This window comes from Anser anser (assembly GCF_964211835.1).
Source record: "Anser anser genome assembly, chromosome: 3".
NCBI lineage: Eukaryota > Metazoa > Chordata > Aves > Anseriformes > Anatidae > Anser > Anser anser.
Genome location: NC_139722.1, coordinates 115,467,246 through 115,484,913, shown reverse-complemented (window position 1 = coordinate 115,484,913; position 17,668 = coordinate 115,467,246). Strand labels below are relative to the sequence as shown.

General features: G+C 41.4%; 1 protein-coding gene across 12 annotated transcripts in view; it reads left to right on the top strand.

Annotated features, from left to right (window-relative positions):
• Window positions 1-1,691: 1,691 nt before the first annotated feature.
• The window catches only part of LOC310898026 (uncharacterized protein), a gene marked incomplete at its 5' end in the record, with an annotated part of 223,633 nt that continues 207,656 nt past the window's right edge, over window positions 1,692-17,668 (top strand). For 4 of the 12 annotated variants that reach the window (XM_083832396.1, XM_083832391.1, XM_083832395.1 and 1 more), the window contains 3 exons: window positions 2,058-9,649; window positions 11,863-11,948; window positions 12,441-12,568. Coding sequence is in view for 1 of the 12 variants with exons in the window: in XM_083832394.1 (XP_083688520.1) it covers window positions 1,692-2,038; window positions 2,957-3,053; window positions 9,466-9,540 (519 nt within the window). The other 8 variants (XM_083832398.1, XM_083832399.1, XM_083832400.1 and 5 more) reach the window with 5 other exon arrangements.

The following is a 17,668-nucleotide window of genomic DNA, read 5'->3' as shown; positions in this document are numbered from 1 at the left end:
ATCTACTTCACTTGAGTGGCCAGCCTAAGAGTACAGACAGGTCAATATATCCATAATTATTATTACAATTTTCTGTTTAAAATATGCCAAGATCTTAAGGAGGGAAAAAAAAATTAAAAAAAAAAAACAAACTAATTTACAGCTTCGAAGCATTAACTTGTCTAGTAGCTTCCTAATTTCCCCGAGGATCTAAGAAATAGGCATTAGGATTCCTGGAGCAAGACAAAGACTTTTAGAAGTCTAGATTTAAAATATAAAAGCATTTTATATTTGTTATAGAAATGGAGTAGCTGATTTTCTGTGTCTTCAACTACATAGATACTGGAGTCCACACAAAAGTACTGGTAGATACAGGGAGGGTATGCTTTATTTTTGTCTTCAGACTACCCTTCAGTATTTGGAAGAGAAAAACAAATTTCCATTTTGTGTATCTCTTTCGAAAATGTTTTGCCATGGAGAAGAATGACTTCTATTTCTGAATTTGGAAAGTTATGGAGCTTGCGGATAATACCCATAGTATTTTTTCAGCATATTTATTTTCTTCGACAAATAAATGAAGTATATTTCATGATGGTGACAATGAGGAAACATTACTGATCCATTATGCAGCACTTCATATAATTAATTTTAGCATAGCAAATAAATAATTCTCCCAATGGCCTTAAGAACTTGCTCAATAAGTATTATCTTTCCAAGGGTAAGTCACTGGCAGCATCAGCATTAAAAGAATGGGATGCTGAGTTCTAATTTTCTTTGTATTTACCCAGGACAAGTTAGGATATTTATGTGGTAACTGTCCACAATGTCAATCCCAGAAGTTTATTGTGCCAAACAGCACATGATGTGCTAAGCACATCGTACTTGTCCCCAGTTCAAACGCATGAGTAGTAAAATCAGGAGCGGTGCACTACCATCCGTCAGAGAAGGCTCAGTGGCACACAAGGACCATATAGTTTTCTATGTGGTTTCTGTAGTTATCAAGGATTCTACAGAAGTGGCACGCAGGAAGCTGGTTGCGATGATCAGATCCAGGAGAGCTTGTAATCCACCAACAGGTCGCCAGCTCCTATGGCATCTGGATGTGCACACAAGAAGAGAGCAGAAACATGAAGAGCTGAGTCTGGAGGACAGAAGTGAGGAAGGAAATGTCACAGCCCTAAAGAACTGAATTCATCATGGGGAATTCCGTGTTAGACCTCACAATGACAGAAAAATTGACCACAGAAGTAAAAATTAGCAATTGGTTTAATGTAGGTTACCATAGCTCGAGTACCGGTGCTGCAAGGTACAGCTCCAGCAGCAATATGAACTCGCTGATTTGAAAAGGGCGTTTCTTCCAGGGCGATCGGCTCCGGGGCAGACGCGTTCTGCGGCGGAGCTGGGGACCGAGACGTGCACGCCTTTTTTTTCCGGCACCGTGGCCACTGGAAGCAGCTGAGGGAGCTGCCAGGGCCCGGCAGCCCTCGCGAGGGAGGCGGAGCCAGCAGCGGGAGCGGCGGGCCGCTCAAAGCGGGCGTCGCCGCCATTTTACGGCCACTCGCCGAGGCGATCGACTCCGGGGAGGGCGCGTTCTGCAGCGGAGCGGGGGATCGAGGAGGACAGGGCTTTTTTTTTTTTTTTTTTTTTTTCCCCTCCGGCATCGAGGCCACTGGAGGCAGCCGGGGAGCCACCAGGACCCGGCAGAGAAGGACATGGGAGTTTTGGTTGATAGTCAGCTGAATATGAGCCAGCAGTGTGCCCAGGTGGCCAAGAAGGCCAACAGCATCCTGGCTTGTATCAGAAATGGTGTGGCCGGCAGGGCTAGGGAAGTGATTGTGCCCCTGTGTTCGGCTCTGGTAAGGCCGCACCTCGAGTGCTGTGTTCAGTTTTGGGCCCCTCGCTACAAGAAGGACATCGAGGTGCTCGAGCGAGTCCAGAGAAGGGCAACGAAGCTGGTGAGGGGTCTGGAGAACAAGTCTTACGAGGAGCGGCTGAGGGAGCTGGGGTTGTTCAGCCTGGAGAAGAGGAGGCTCAGGGGTGACCTTATCACTCTCTACAGGTACCTTAAAGGAGGCTGTAGCGAGGTGGGGGTTGGTCTGTTCTCCCACGTACCTGGTGACAGGACGAGGGGGAATGGGCTAAAGTTGCACCAGGGGAGGTTTAGGTTGGATGTTAGGAAGAACTTCTTTACCAAAAGGGTTGTTAGGCATTGGGATAGGCTGCCCAGGGAAGTGGTTGAGTCACCGTCCCTGGAGGTCTTTAAAAGACATTTAGATGTTGAGCTTAGTGATATGGTTTAGTGGAGGGCTTGTTAGTGGTAGGTCAGAGGTTGGACTCGGTGATCTTGGAGGTCTCTTCCAACCTAGATGATTCTGTGATCAGTATTAAAAGAATGGGATGCTGAGTTCTAATATTCTTTTTTATCCAGGGCAAGTTAGGATATTTATGTGGTAACTGTTCACAATGTCAATCCCAGAAGTTTATTGTGCCAAACAGCACATGATGTGCTAAGCACATTGTACTTGTCCCCACTTCAAATGCACGAGTAGTAAAATCAGGGGCTGTAGGTGGAGGGCTGTTCTTCCGGAGCTCATGTGAGGGGACGACACAATGTGCCTCCCTGGGTTTGCTGTGGGCCATCAGGTGGGTGTGAGCTCTGAGGGGACACCTTGGCCGCAGGGACTAATGACATTCCTGAATGTCCAAAATGGGAAATTTCAAGAGAATAGGAGAGGCTCTGTTACGTCTGCTTTTGGCACTGGCATGACTGCTGCTGGCATTCTCCATGAGTGCAGTTCTCCTCTCCATAACTCAAGAGGGTACTGACAACTGGAGAGCATTCGGAGAAGAATGACAAGAGTGATTAAAGCATGGGAAATAATGTCTTGGCAGGGAGAGAGAGGGCTTCAAGGAGCTTGTCCTAGTACGAATGGTCTTTCCGCCTCCTCAGAGCACCTCCTTTTCATCTCGTCCCCAGCAGTGGGATTGTGGACGCTGACAATGACTCTGTTGCACCGTGGCATCACCGTGGCTTGGTGCTAATAAGGAGAACTTGCGCTGTGACTGCTGCAAAGGTCAGCGTGCTATGTGCCTTCCTAGCTTCCCTCCATCTTGTGAGCAAATGTGAAAACAAACCCAGCAGAGCCGGAGTTACATGAGATTCAATCTGTACTTTTTCTGTTTTTCTCTTGAGGCATTTCATTTCCCATTTTGAATCTACTGCAATGCATAGGAGACAATGGCTGCTGTCCTTACTGCGTGTTAGCCGTGTGCCTATAGGCACAGCACGTTGGCTCAGGGCTTTATCGGCCTTCTGTTAATTTGTGCTTCGTGGGGTTTGGCTTGCAACAGAAAGGCATTGTTCATCGGACATTTAATTTGAAATGGTTTGTCTGAAAGGACGTTGTTTCCAAGGCCAGTGTTTTAGGCCTTTATGTAAATGCTGAATAACTTTTATCAGAACAGGAAAAGGAATAAAATAATTATAACCATATTATTATTTGTAATTTAAATGTTGCCCTTAACTTGGGTACACTGTAATAGAAGTTTTCAAGGTAAAATATGTCCCGATTAAAAGGGAATTATTATGAATTCTCTATCTGCTTATTTTAAGAACACTGTATTAAAACGTACGTACAGTATGGTACTTTCGTGATCTTATACCATTTATATGAAAAGCTTTAGTTAAATGCTTATCCTAATGGGAAGCTCAAAATTTTATCTCTAGCGGTGTTGTGACAACTGAGAGAATAACCTTTACCAATGTCCTTGTTTTGGTGGTTTGGGTTATAGTTTGTTCACATCTATTACTGTGCAATCAGACAAGGAACTAAAAGAAATGAAAAAAATAATTCTATGCAAGTTATTTATTTGGAAGGCTAAAAGCTAGTATTATAGTGAAATCTATACAGTTGTGTTGAAAATTTTGCTTTATTTCTGAGGAGCTGATTAGAAGTCCATAACTATTATTTTTATTTGAAAATATGGGAAAAAATTAAAGAATATTGATATAATAGATGTTATTAATCTGAAGTACCTTTTGATATAGCTTGTCTTTTGATGATGATGGATTTGAGATCTTTTTACTACATCTTATTTCAAGAAGTATCTTTGGGAAGCATAGATTTCGAAACTGTGTTAAAGCAATACATGTAGTATTACTTTAGGAATAAAATACTGTTTCTTTTCAAGCATTTCAGACTTTGTTCTGAAATTAGTTACAAGCTACGAAACACCACAAGAAAGAAAGGAAGAAAGATGTTATTGTTGGTTCAGTGGCTGATGACAGCATTTGAGAATCTGCTGAAATGGATTTGTACAAAACTGTGATTTCTTAACTGCAGTGTCAGTAATATGGAACATGGTCTTCTGCGCAAACATGGGAAAAGAGTAGGAAATTGTCATATAAACCAAACAGAATATTCTGTTGAAGTGCAGTCTCCTGGAGTAAACTGTCACTACTGTAAGAATGGAGAAGCAATTACATCAGTTAAGTACTTTGCACTTTTCAGTTCTCCTCCTGTTCTCCGTGCTCAGTTGTAACTGGGCTGCTGGACTCCTGCTACGGACAGGGACACAAAAGCAATAACATCCAAGGAGGAAACAGTGTGTAAAGGAAAAAGTGTCAGAAAAGGCTGCAGAAAAACCTACAAGTTCAGCTTTTCTCTCTGGTGATAACATCCATATTTAGTGCTCTCTTAATAAGAACTATAGCCGCAGTTCAACTCTTTTCTTTAAAAAGATTAAGCATGTAATCTGCTTTATCATTTTTAAACCATTCTTCTGATTTATAGGAGAAAAAAAAAAAGAGGTTAGTTTCCTGGATGAAAGCATAGCTCGATATTTATTTTGTGTTTTTCTTTTGATGCATATTTTAATACTTTGACTGTGGTCTGAGGAGAAGAAAGGTGGGGACTGCGTCCCTCTGCCAGGTGGGTGAGAGAGGCAGCAGGGCCTGTGAAGGAAATTAGACAGATAAATATGAGCTTAAAGTCTCTAAATGAATCCGCTGAGCAGTGCGGTAATCCTGGGTAAGCTTTGCTCTTGGCAAACATTTATTCAATGGCCGTTTAATAGCTCCTGACTGACAGCTCGTCCGCGGTGTAGGCTTGGTCCTCGCCTCCCCCCACCCGTTACTCTGGAGAGAGTTTCCTCGCCTGCGAGCTGCGAGGGAGAGAGGGTGAAGCTGCTCTTTCTGAAAACTCCACTTGAACCAGGGTTCAAGGATAAATATTACCTCCCCTTGGATATGTTAACTATTTTTTAATGATGTGATCTGATATTTTAACAGTGTGCGCAGTGCAGCAGAGCTTTGGGTTTGTTGTTTAAATATCTTTGATGGTATGTCATAACAAATTAGTTTCTAAATGTTGCCAATTTGGCAGACAAAGCTGATTATTTCCTGCAATCACACTGCATATGTGCACAAGATTATAATTAATGACCAGGGATGCCAAGCACACTTTAATAATGATCCTTCAGCATTTAAGGGACTGTTAGAGTTATTGGCATTTGTGCCTTGTGTTGCAGAGGATAGGGGCAATGAATACTGATAGATCTATCAGTGTCATAGAATCCAATAGTTTCCTGATTTTTCTTATAAATTGGAGGATTCACTGGGAGTTATTGACAAAGCAGCTGCAGTGAATATTAACAGTGTTTGTGCTGCTTTCACTGAAGCAGTACGAACTCCTAATTAGATTGGAATTGCTCTTTTGGCAACTTCGCGAGGCGGTTTTCCTTTAGCATATTGTCCATTTTGTGTAAGGATTATAAGGAAATCAGCGATGGATTTTTGAAGAGCACCAGAATGTCAAGATAGCTGAGGGATGGATCGGAATAAAAACTAAAGCAGAAAGACACAATGGATTTTTGAAAAGAAAAGGAAAAAAATGGGGAGGTAAAAAAAAAAAAAAAAAGGGTAAAGCTCGTATGCAGCCCAGCAGAAACTGGACATGGAGCCAACTTCAGTGCTCTTTCCTGGATGCTCAGAGAAACATCTCTTTAGGGATGTTGTAACACTATATTTGGGGCAATGAGAGGGTGAAAAAATGCTACCAGCTCCAGTCCACTGCTCGTTTAGCTTCAGTGCTTCTCTGCCCTCTTTGCTGAGGATAGCTTCTCCTGGGCAGGGCGCAGATGTGGCAACAGCCTGTTTTTTATTTCCTCAGTACTGCCCTGGCACCGAAGGTTGTCCTTAGAGTTGAGGGTGAGCTGTTTGCTGCAGAGGGTTGTTGGTGACATGTTCAGCGAAGGCAGCACAAATCCGCCCTGGGTTCATGGTGCGGCTGGGTGTCCCTGCCTCTGCCTCCTGAGGGTCGGGGTGGCACATTCTGGCCCTCTTCCTTCGGGAACCTCACCCAGCGGCGTGTTCAGCTTTCCCAAAGGGGAGGATACAAGGAAGGGTTGGGGATGGGATGGGGGATATAATGAAAGGAAACAGGCCACATGAGCCTTTGGGGGTAAATTCCATTCAAAGCTTGCAAAAAGCCGTTACTGAATTTCACACACATTATTACACATGTGGACTTGAAAAATCTAACCTCTCTATCTGTCTGAGGCAGAGGTAGATTTCCTGAATTTTTCTGTACTTTGTATGATCTATCAAAATCCTGACCTGAGGTCTGCTTTACAGGGATTGTTCCCATTAAAGCAGTCTTTGATCATCAAGCCTGAATACATCTCATAGTTTCCTTGTACTGTTTATGTCTGCTGATGTTCACCACGACTCTCGGTACTTTACTTTTCGAATTGAGCTCATTGAAATTGTTAACAGTAAATGAATTCTTGTTGAAAATATTTTTTTTCCAATTTGAAACATTATGGGTGATCTCTTGACTATGGACATTTTTGCTAACATTTCTGTAGGTGTTTGGAATCACTGGCTTGAAACCCAACCATTTAATCCATTAACAAGTTTTTTATTTTTTGTTTTTTTTAAGCTAGAATGGTATGATTCAGACTCTGTGGGGAAAAAAAAAAAAGCTTTAAAGTTTATCATAGATAATTTTGCATATTATAAACTTTGGTTCTGTTTTTTCAGTCATTTTTACCTTTTCACTGCTTGATTTTCAATATGAACTCTGAATAGGATTCTGTTTAAATATGTGTATTTTTTTAATGTGAGTTTATTTTACAGAAGAAACTTCTAAACAGGACAGACCTCAGCTGACTATCCTCTAGCAACTTGCCATTTTAAGTCAGAGTTCACAGAAGCAGGCTTGTGGATTGCTATGTGTGCCTGAAGTTAAAAACCAGTCACCTCAGATAGCTGTGAGGGAGCACTTTCACACAGCTTGCATAAGAAAAGGAAAGCTGTGTTGGTGCTGATACGTCTCATTAAGTCAAACCCACAAAGTTCCAGCTCAATTTGACTCATGTAACAGAACAAAATGTAAGTGATGACTTTGCAGACCAGCCAAATACCTGAGGGGGAAGTGGAAGCAAATGTCCTCAGCCTGCTGTGAACTGAACGCCTCGCATATTTTGTGTGAGGCAGTGCTGGGAAAAAAACAAAACAGGGAGGACTCTGGTCCTGAGGCCTCTTAGCAGTTTAGTAAATAATGGTGCCTCTTTCAGTATAAAGAGCTTATCTATGTAGAGTTAAAGAGTTTTATTTAAAATTCTTCCAGGCTGGGTTGGATGCCTGGTGTGCAGGTCCTTGGCTGCTTCTTCCAGTACAGTAAAGTGCAGGTCTGAACAGTTTGGTTGGGTGCTTGCAAATTGGAGAGAGAAAGAAAAAAAAAAAAAGTCACCCCTTGGGAAGGTCTACAGGGGTTAGTATTGCCAGAACACAGTCCCCAGGGCTCGGCTTCTGCCCCTGCCCTTGGCCACAGGAAGGTCAGCTAGGCAATCTGTGGCTCAGCTTTCCAGTCGCTAACACACGTAACAGCAACACAGGGCACTGGGCAGTCAAAATTTTGCTGATTGGGAGATCTACTGATAGAAACAACTGCCTAAAACCATTATACGGCTATTATTCATTAATATAAGGGAATTAAATTCTCATTGGTGATAAAAATTGTAGAATGCAGTTATATTATGAGAAAGTAAGAATATAATTGAGGTCTAGTATAAACAGAGGTGCCAGCATATGAGCTCTCCTGATATTGATCAATACCCATCTCTCACTGTAATTGTTCCAGTTTGTTTACTGCTGTGTTATGTGAGTTATTGATCTTCTCTTTCTGGCTTCTTTGTGTTCTTCCAGTTTCTAATTCATTTTTGCTTTTAGAGAGTTTAAATAAAAGCTTGGAAAGGATTATCAAGCTCAGCCTTGAGAAGGCATTGCTTAAAGCCAGCATCCATGCCAAAAAAGGAAAGAAAAAAATTACAGTAATAATAATAATTTATAGTCCTGATGACCATTCTAGCTCATCAATGAGCTGCCTGGTAGGGACAACAAATTAGAATAATTTATGGCCTGATTATGAGAGGCCCAGCATGGCCCTGCTCAGCATTGTTCAGCGCTCTGCATTCACTGTCTGTACTCATGGCATGGTGGGGCTGATCCTCACAGATTTCTCTCATTTTTTTGTGCAGAGGGGAAAGCAATGTCCATCTCTGTACCCAGCTTTCACTTTAGATTTTGTGAAATAACACGGACACCTGAGAGCATACCCAAAATGTCTTTGGTTGCCACTGGATGCTGAAGCTTTGCAATCATCTGATGTGTCCCTCGATGGGCAGGAAGTCTCTTGCCTCTCACTTCAGGTTGCAGTTGATCTGGAGGGGGATCCTGGGGATGGTAGAGCCCATTAGTGCAGTGTCAGCCTTCTTGTGGCATGGCTAATGCAGCATCTCGCATCTGAAAGGAGCAGACGTGTCGGTTTAAGCAGCTGTAGTGCTGCCACCAGAATAGCCAGGAATAACTTGTAGTCAGGTAACTTGTTTAATTTTTGAAACTCCCTGAGTGCGTTTTTCTGAATTGCAACAATACTCACGTTCACATAACCAAAGCTCTCTAGCAAGGGAACAATCACACTGTAGTTTTACGTCATGATGTACTTTAATGTCTTTGCATAAAATGAATTTGCCCCTTTCTGAGCATATCAGTTTTCATATTTTTTTTCTCTTGGACCTCATTTCAGTGGAGTGCATTCTTGCTGTATGTTCCCACCTGTGGCTGCTGCACTGGGTTTTACCTGCCCCTACAGCCTCGGTGCCTTCCCAAGCTCCAGCATCTCCAGAGGCATCCCTGGGCGGGCAGACAACCCGCATCAAGGGCAAAACCTGGCCTTACATTTCTTCTTGACTTACCTCTGGTGCAACCTACAAATGACAGTGATCTTTCAAAGCTAAGAAAGATCTGATGTCATCACTTTTTGTCATGCTACCTGGGAGTATCTTTTTAATGTTGAATTTGAACAGAAATTAGATGCTCTGTGAGTTAAAGTTTTCCTTTCTCACACCTCTCTTCTTGCCTTGGCTGCATCCCTCAGGTTTATTTTTGCACCTTCCTAACTTGTTTCCCTGTCTTCTTTGCAGACTGCTGCTTTAGTTGTCCCTTGGCCCCTTCATTGGCATTCTCCAGGGCAGCCTTCCTTTGAGGAAGGAGAATAACCCAGGGAAGCATGGTGTCCACGAGATTGTTATGGCTGTATAATAGCAGACTGAAATTGTGAGACCCCTTGTGTATGCTGTGTGTTCACGTGTACTGGCTTCACGATAGGTAAGAGAAAGGAGAGGGATAAGACACATACCAATGCAGTCTGGGCCTGATCCCCCCAATACCTCTTGGTTTATTAAGCTGCATCACCCTAATTTTTTAACAATTTCTTTGGCATATGTGAGTGACCATGCTCTGAAAAGCAGAACATATATTTAGATTCCTGAAAGAGGATTTAGGAGTCTTAAGTTTTAAACAACCTTGCTGATCAAATGATGAATATTCCTATTGCTGAACTTTTGACATTTTTCTTCATAACTTTATTAAGACAGGATAGCAATAGCTTTAAGAGTGCCCCTTCTTCTCCTTTCTCCCCTTTCATCCCTATCAGGAGGTATTAAAATGGCCTGTTTCCAGGTAAGAAAAATAGATGTCATATAATATATCTGTGGTTTTCTAAATGGCTTACACATCTCATTAACTTAGTATTTTTTCCAGTGGTCACTTTAGATTTATTACTTTCAAACCATAATTTTTAAATTTAATTTTGACCTGGCATTACCCTAAAATTAAATTCTGATCTACCCTCCACCTGAAATGGTCTGGGGAGGAAGCCATTTTGCATTACATTATCATCCTATCGAATTTAACTAATTTAAAGGTGACATGAATAAAATATTCATTAAAAGTACAGTATACGTTTGTCTGTGATCTTTAGCAATGTCCCCATTAACTTTCAGTTGACTCTCAGTTGAAAATAGCAACCTCTCTTTCTAAGTCGTTCTGGAACAACTTTGATTTACATGAAGAACGTAGCCTGTCTTTTTGCTCTCTTACTCACTATTTGTTAAACTACCTTTTTATTTCCTGGCTCTGAGCTAGAACACTTCCCTCCACAGTAGCCTGAAGTACAAATGCGCTAATATATTAAAGCAGAGAGATATTGTGACACTGTCAAAAATTCTTTAAATAAAAAAGTATTCCTGGGGGTACTCAGCAGCTGTTTGGGAGACTAAACATTTTCTGTTTAGTTAAGCAATTTCTCACTGGTTGTCTCACATCATTCTTGAATCCTTCCTTACTCTTGACATTCACTAACTCTCACTGGCTTTCTGATAATCATGAATTCATCAGTTTTCCAGACCAAGCTGCCTGTTGGCTTACCCAGGATTTCAAGGGGAGCAAAACTCTAAAATCTAAGCATTTTATTTTCTTGTAACTTTTTTTTTTTTTAAGTCTACAAATTGTTGTTAAGCAGACAGATAAAGTCCCTCCCTGTTGACAGTTCATATTATGAGCTGTGTCTCAGTGAGCAGTGACACCTCAAGGTTAGGACCTGCTTCTTGCAGGGGTTGTGCTGCATTATGGTCCTGAATTTACCACCTTTGAAGCACAAAACATTCCTTTCAACTCAGGAAACTTGTGTATGATAAGGCAGTGCATCATAATAAAAGAAAGATCATCAAAGTTTGAGATGGTTTAGCCTAGGGTAGTGAATAAACACTACCAAATAAGTTGTCTTTGTTCCTTAGAACAGGAGTGATACATAAACTGGATTTGTAGTCCGTCATATTTGCCCATTTGTTTAAAAAGGTACAAGAAACAATCTCTCACATACTCAAGAATATTTTCCTTGCACTAAATTAGCATACAGGAGTTACTACGGTTGTAAAACAACAGTGTCTGATCTTTGAAATGTAATTCCCTTACATTGCAAGGAGAGAAAATTCAGTATTATGGCCAAGTCAGATACACACATGTAGCTCCATGACTAGTTCCACATTTGGTTAAGGAATAAGGAATTCAGCCAAGCAGGGATATTTTGCAGCTGTAATCAGAGAAGCATTTCATGCCAGTTGGGTTCTGAGATGATGTCAATGGTGATAGCTCAGACTTCGTTGGAGTTGTGCTGATTTATCCGGGGTAAAAATCCAGAACCATTTTTGTAGTAGAATACAGGAAGAAGGTATTCTTTTTCAGAATTATTTTTTTCAAATGGTAGCTGGAAGTATCTCATACGTAAGTTTGTATTCAATAATAAGCAGAAATAAAAATTCTTTTGGGTATTTGAAACTCAGTTTGTGGCTCACATCAAACACTGGATGCTTAGAAATGCTTTATTCTCAAGTTACAGGCAGTGTTATAATGGTATGATGGAATCATAAATAACTTCTGCGTGCTCTGTTTTTGCCTTAATGATTGTGAAATAGTGGGATAATTTCAGGGGCTTTTTTCCTTAGAGATTCTCAGATAAAGTATTTTCCTCTTTCCCAAAGTTAATAACCAAAATCTGTTGATGCCACTGGGATGGAGATGTGGTCCATATTGCAAATGCTTGTCATTCTTCTTCCTCTTTAAAAGTGTGAGTACTCTGGATTACTTTTAACTGAAATTCAATGTTTCTTTCTTTTTCAGACCTTAGCACCTGTAGCTTTAGAGATATATTAAACCTTGGAGTATTTTAAAAGTAATTTAAAAAATCTGTTTATCTATATATGTAATTTGAACAAAAATAGTAATAAGTTAATAATATCAAAAATGATTCTTCCCAGTCCAGTCTCCAAGCTTGAATTCTTACAACTATCAAACTGAAACATAATTTAAGTTGGGTTAGTCCCAAGGAAGTTATATGATTTCACTCAGCATTGCTGGGTCTATAAGCAAACCCAACTTCCCTCCTTAAGAGTCAATAATCAGTGCTAAAGCAGCCATGCAGAGGTAGCAGCTCTGTGCAGAGGTAGCAGCTCTGTGCTGTTCAATAAAGCAAATGGTGTATTTCACTCCAAAATGACCTATTCTTTTAATTAACAGCTGTCCTGCATATACATTCGTTTCATCTCATTTTGTCTTGCAGATGAGGCAGTGGGCATGCATCTGGTCCTGCCAGCATTACGAGTGCCGGCCTCCCATCTGCAGCAGATAAGACAGGGATTAGAGCCACATGCCCTAGCTGCCAACTGTGGAGCTCTCAGCAACCACAAGGTACTGTATGAGCTTTACTTTGCCCCACACACCTGCATTAGAGAGAGAGCAAAACTCATCCTCATTTATTATCATGGTATTGTTAATGATTTCAGCCAGGCTCAAATGTTGTGCCACAAGTTTGTGGTACTTGGGTGTCTGAGGGACATGCTTTGGTTTGTATAAACAATGCTTACCATGTCAGTTTGTGCAGGAGATAAGGAGAGCATCTCCTACAGCAGGAGTCCTGGGGGGAACATGGGTGGCATGGTTGGCCAAACCTCATGCCCCTAAGAGCCGCAGGCCAAAGTCTTTGTATTGCTAGATGTTGCTTTCACTCTTTGTCTTCCACCCTGCACTGCCAATTCTGTGTCCCCTAGGTGTGTCCCCGCAGAGCCAGCAGCACCTGATGAGCCCTTCCAGCCCTGCCCCACCAGCTGGGACCTGAGCAGTCCTTCCACGCTCGCCTTCCTTGTGGCTACGCAGGGTAGCGGCAGCAGTTGCCCACCCTTTGGTCCAGTTGCCCGCAGGGTGTATGGTGTCACGGAGCATGTGGTAGAGGCTATGGAGGTGTGTGGCAGCAGGTGACATAGCTGCTAGAAGCTGCCTGTGTGCAGGGCATCCCTGTGGCAGGCTGCTGGTGTCACATTAGGAGAGAAGAGTTTGGAGTTTTAAGATCTTTTTAGTGAATTACACAAGCCTCACCCACTGTCAGAGATCCCTCATATCAAAAAAAAAAAAAAAAAAAAGGCAAAATGTCCTGGCATGTATTTAATACCTTTGAAGGTTTGATTCAATTTTTAAGAAGTCCAGTGAGTATACAAAAATCAAAATTAAAGTTAGATCAAATTTACCCGAGTCAATACAATGTTAATGAATTTAGAAGACGCGTAGCTTGAAAATTTCCTTAGGGCCAGCAGGGAGAGCTCTGCCAATATATGCCAAAGAGTTAACAAAAGGTACAGTAGCAATTACAGCAGGACTCTGAGTGGAGTGAATTATTTTTTTTTGGTACTAACTTTTGCTTTTTGTATCTTTCTTGAACAAAAACATAAAGCCCAGGAAATGGATATTTTTCATGCTACAGCAGTGACAATTTATGGATCCAATAATTTCTCAGATGCTACTTGAAAAATGTTTCTTTATCCAGAGGTTAACTCCTTTAGGAGTACAAACCTCTAAATTTTCTCACTTGCTCTATTAGTTGGTACAACTAGATTCGCCACAGTTATAAATCTATCAGTTTTCTAGTCTATAACAGAATAATCCCTGAAATCTCATAGATACAAATGGAATTGCTAATTTTCAATAAATCTGCAGTAACAGGTAATAGTGTCATGGTCCCCAGTTCCAATCATTTTTGCAATAATAAATGAGACTACAGAAGAGTCACTTTTGGCCATAAAATCTACTGTTCAGGGCACAGATTTTAACCCCCAAAGTACTTAACCAATTCCCCTCTCTTTGTTGTTGTCACTGTTGCACCACAGCATCTATTCCTAATGTGAGATGAGAGCCATTCTGGACCACACATGTTATTTATAGGCTGATTTCGGGGGGAAATGGAGCATATTTTTCTAATGTATGTTTTCAGCCTGACAGTATTCAGTACAGGGCAGCAAATTCAGGCTATTTGTATGAGCCCAGAGACAGATGCAATTCACTTGAAGCTTCCCCCCTGCCCAACCTCAAGCCTGAAATCTGATTTTGAGTTAGACAAGGGTGCTGTGAATGCCTCTGCCCACTGTGCTGAAGAAGAAAACTGGTACTGTCATCTGTGGGAGCTTTGAAAGCTTGTTCTCAGGTGCCTGCTGCTAAGGTTTTGTGGAGCTACTTAATTCTAAAATGCTCCACAGCTGCCACAGTTTGCTGGAATTTTTGGCATTCCTTCTTACAAAAACCACTGGCTTTTTTGGGGTGCTACATACAGAGGCTGGATTGACTTCGGGAGCATCAAATTCTGTAGGCAGGTCGGTCCAATTCGGCACAGTCTAAGAGTGTGCAATCCAAAACTTCATCTTTCAAAGGCTTGAACACTGAATTTAACAGTAACTTTAAGTCACTAGACTGCTCACAGTCATGCAGTTAGCTAAATACCTTCCTAGTTTATACAACCAAATACATGCATACATCTTTACGGAAACAAGGCCCAAAAGGGAATGGCTGGAATGGATATAAGGGCCTGGAGAGCTGTAATTACTTGTCCAAGATGTTAAAAATGGCTCCAAGAGTAGAATCCATGTCTCTGGAGTCCCAGTTCAGGGATCTGCCAACACGGCTTGGACTTCCAGTGCCAGCAAGATAACACTGAAAAATATTAAATGTGTTAGAAACATGCTGAAAGAAAAAGTTATATTAACAAAAGATGTCTCTGAGCTATATTGATTTTCAGTTCTGGGCGGAAGTAACTCTCTAGACAAACATTTAAACACATTATTGTGTTCTATTTACTCAGCAGATATACCTAGTATACTTTATGAGATGAGTTCAGGAGGGAAGAAGTCAATTAAAATCCGAATCTCATGCAGTTATAGAAGATTAAAATAACCCCATATTTGTTACATTGAGCTTTAATGATAACACCCAAACCACAAGAGTACCTGAACCTAGCTCTAAATCTTAAACACCACGTGCTTTCCCTGCACATGTTCTGTGAACTGGTTTAAGCTTCACAAAGTACACAAGCCACTTTCTTTTAGTTAAGACACGTTTGTGAAGCTTATACTTGTTCAACATGGGCTAAACGATAGATGAGCCAGCTCGTGAGCTGGTATCAGTCAGAAGAGCTCCACTGTATTAGCCAGGGCAAGATCCTGTGCTGTTTTTCTTTGAAAAAAAATATTTCTGTCTGTCAGAACTCCTACATGATGAGTGGATTCAAGAATAAATTGGTCAAGAAACCAACCACTCTGAGGTGTCTCGGTACAGAATGTGGAGGTCCCCGTGACAGCTACCTTTAAGCTGTACCATCCAGTATGGATTATCACATCATCCTGCCAGTACATTCTCATGAGCAATGGAAATGTGATCTTTTTGCTTCATGAAAAAGTTCTGTTGATCTGCTTTTGTGCTTTTACCAAAGCTTGTGCTTTTATCAAAGCTTTCTGATACTGTTGAGTTCTCGCCAGGATGCCTGAGATAATTGCTTAAGCTTTCTGAGGTTTTTCTCTAAATGTTGACTCCTGTTCTTTTACATGCAACAGCCACAGGATTAAGTGCTGGCAGTAGAGCAGATGCTAAAATACGTTTATTCTAGAGGTTAATGAGCAGTAGAAAGGGCAGACTACACGTACTGGTACTTGCATCAGTATGGAGTTCTGCTGATTTTACTGTGCATTTAGCTTCATTTAACCATCTAGTAGTTTCATGGGCAACCACACATCACGCAAGAGCACTTAGTTAAAAAGCATTTTATTTAATATGCTTTTTACAGAAAAGGTGCCAGAGATGCATGAAATAGATCTCGTGTTATGTTGGGAGTACGTATGGGAAATGGCACACAGCATACCAATGGGTGAATACTGAAGTGAAATGTTCAACACATGCCCTTAGACCAAAGTCTGCTGCCTCTCACATCAGTGAAGCCCCAGCCCTCCTGTCCTAACCCCAGTTTGTCTACTGTGTGACAGATTGCTGGATGTGTGTCCTTGTGCAAGGAGGAAAATGAGATTTGATCTAAGTAGTGTTAAGTCTTCCACAGATATCTTTACAGGGGATGTAGGACTTGTATATAGGAATTACAAAAGAAGCAGGAATGCAAGGGAAAAAACATTTTACTATTTTCATACCCCAAAATGCAGTATATTACCCATGCCAAAAATGCTTCAGGATTAAAAGCCAATCAAATGAAAGCCCAAATGATGCTAGCAGGAAAGGAGCTGTAAAAGGTGTGCGGGTTCAGAGGGAATTTGAAGATTGAGGGTCAGAGGCAAATAAAAAACAAACTGCTGAGAGTGTTAGAAACGGAAGGTAAATGAGAAAACAGGTGAGTTAAAAACAGAAAAGAAAATGATCAATAGCGAAGAAGGAGAAATTAAAGAAAATGAGTTTGGACACAGGGCACATTTCTTCATTTCAGCCTTGGCTCCAGAGCCTGGGGCGAAGCAGTCGCCTCAGGCCAGCGGTGCCGGTCAGCCAGGAGGGTGCGACCCGAGGCAGTGCGGGGAAGGCGCAGGAGCAAAGTGCCAGAGGAAGCAACACAACATTGCCAGGCGTAGAGGAAATTTAGTTGGGAGTCTGAAAGGAATTTGGGAGTGCAGTAGCTCAGTCAGCGTTGCATTTTACAGGCTCGTTACGACGAGTAAATGTTTCAGAAAGTGAAGGATAATATCTGTCTCGTATTCCAGCCACTTGCTTCTCAGTACTTCATGCTTTGGTTGAAATGGGAATTCAAGGTGGAATATAGACACGGCTTTGCTAATACTTTCTAGCAGGAGCAAACCAGCCCGACTTCTGGAAGCAGAGGCTGGTTTCAGTGCTTGCACTAAGGGTCTTTTAAGAAACTCTATCTGAGCTTGGTTATGTTAAGCTTTTACAGTGCACTTGTGTATGGCTGAAGTAAGCACAGTAACTGATCTCTTCGTTAATACTCTGTGCCATATCTGCAGTTTTGGCATATATAATATTGGTAATGATTTGTTTTTTGTTTTTTTTTTTCTTTTCCTTTTTGTATTACGTCCTTGAAGAAATAGAATGTGGTTTGTAAGATTTAGGCAGTTGTGTACTGTTGTCAGTTTCTGTTTGTTTCTGAAAGAAAGGGCAGGTCTTTGTGGAAATAGGTAGGATTCCCACAACTCCTCTCATTATTTTGTGGGTGCACATAAAAATTTGCTCTGATTAATAGGCTGACAATTGTAAGAGAAGAATTGTCTGTCTAGCAGGCTTCCAGGTCCTTCAGAACATCTTCTAGAAGCTGCTCCTAAGGATAATTTCATCATTTAAAAAGGAAGAAAAAAAAAAAAGAAACAGATACAGATGTCTTTTCACCTTCTATCCACCTGTTAAATAAACTTGTCATTTCTACAGCCAATTCAGGAAAGGAGTTATCAGATCCTTTCCTTGGAGACCTGAGTGTAACCCTGCAGGTCTCTGGGGTCAACCTCATACCTTCTCAGAAAAGCT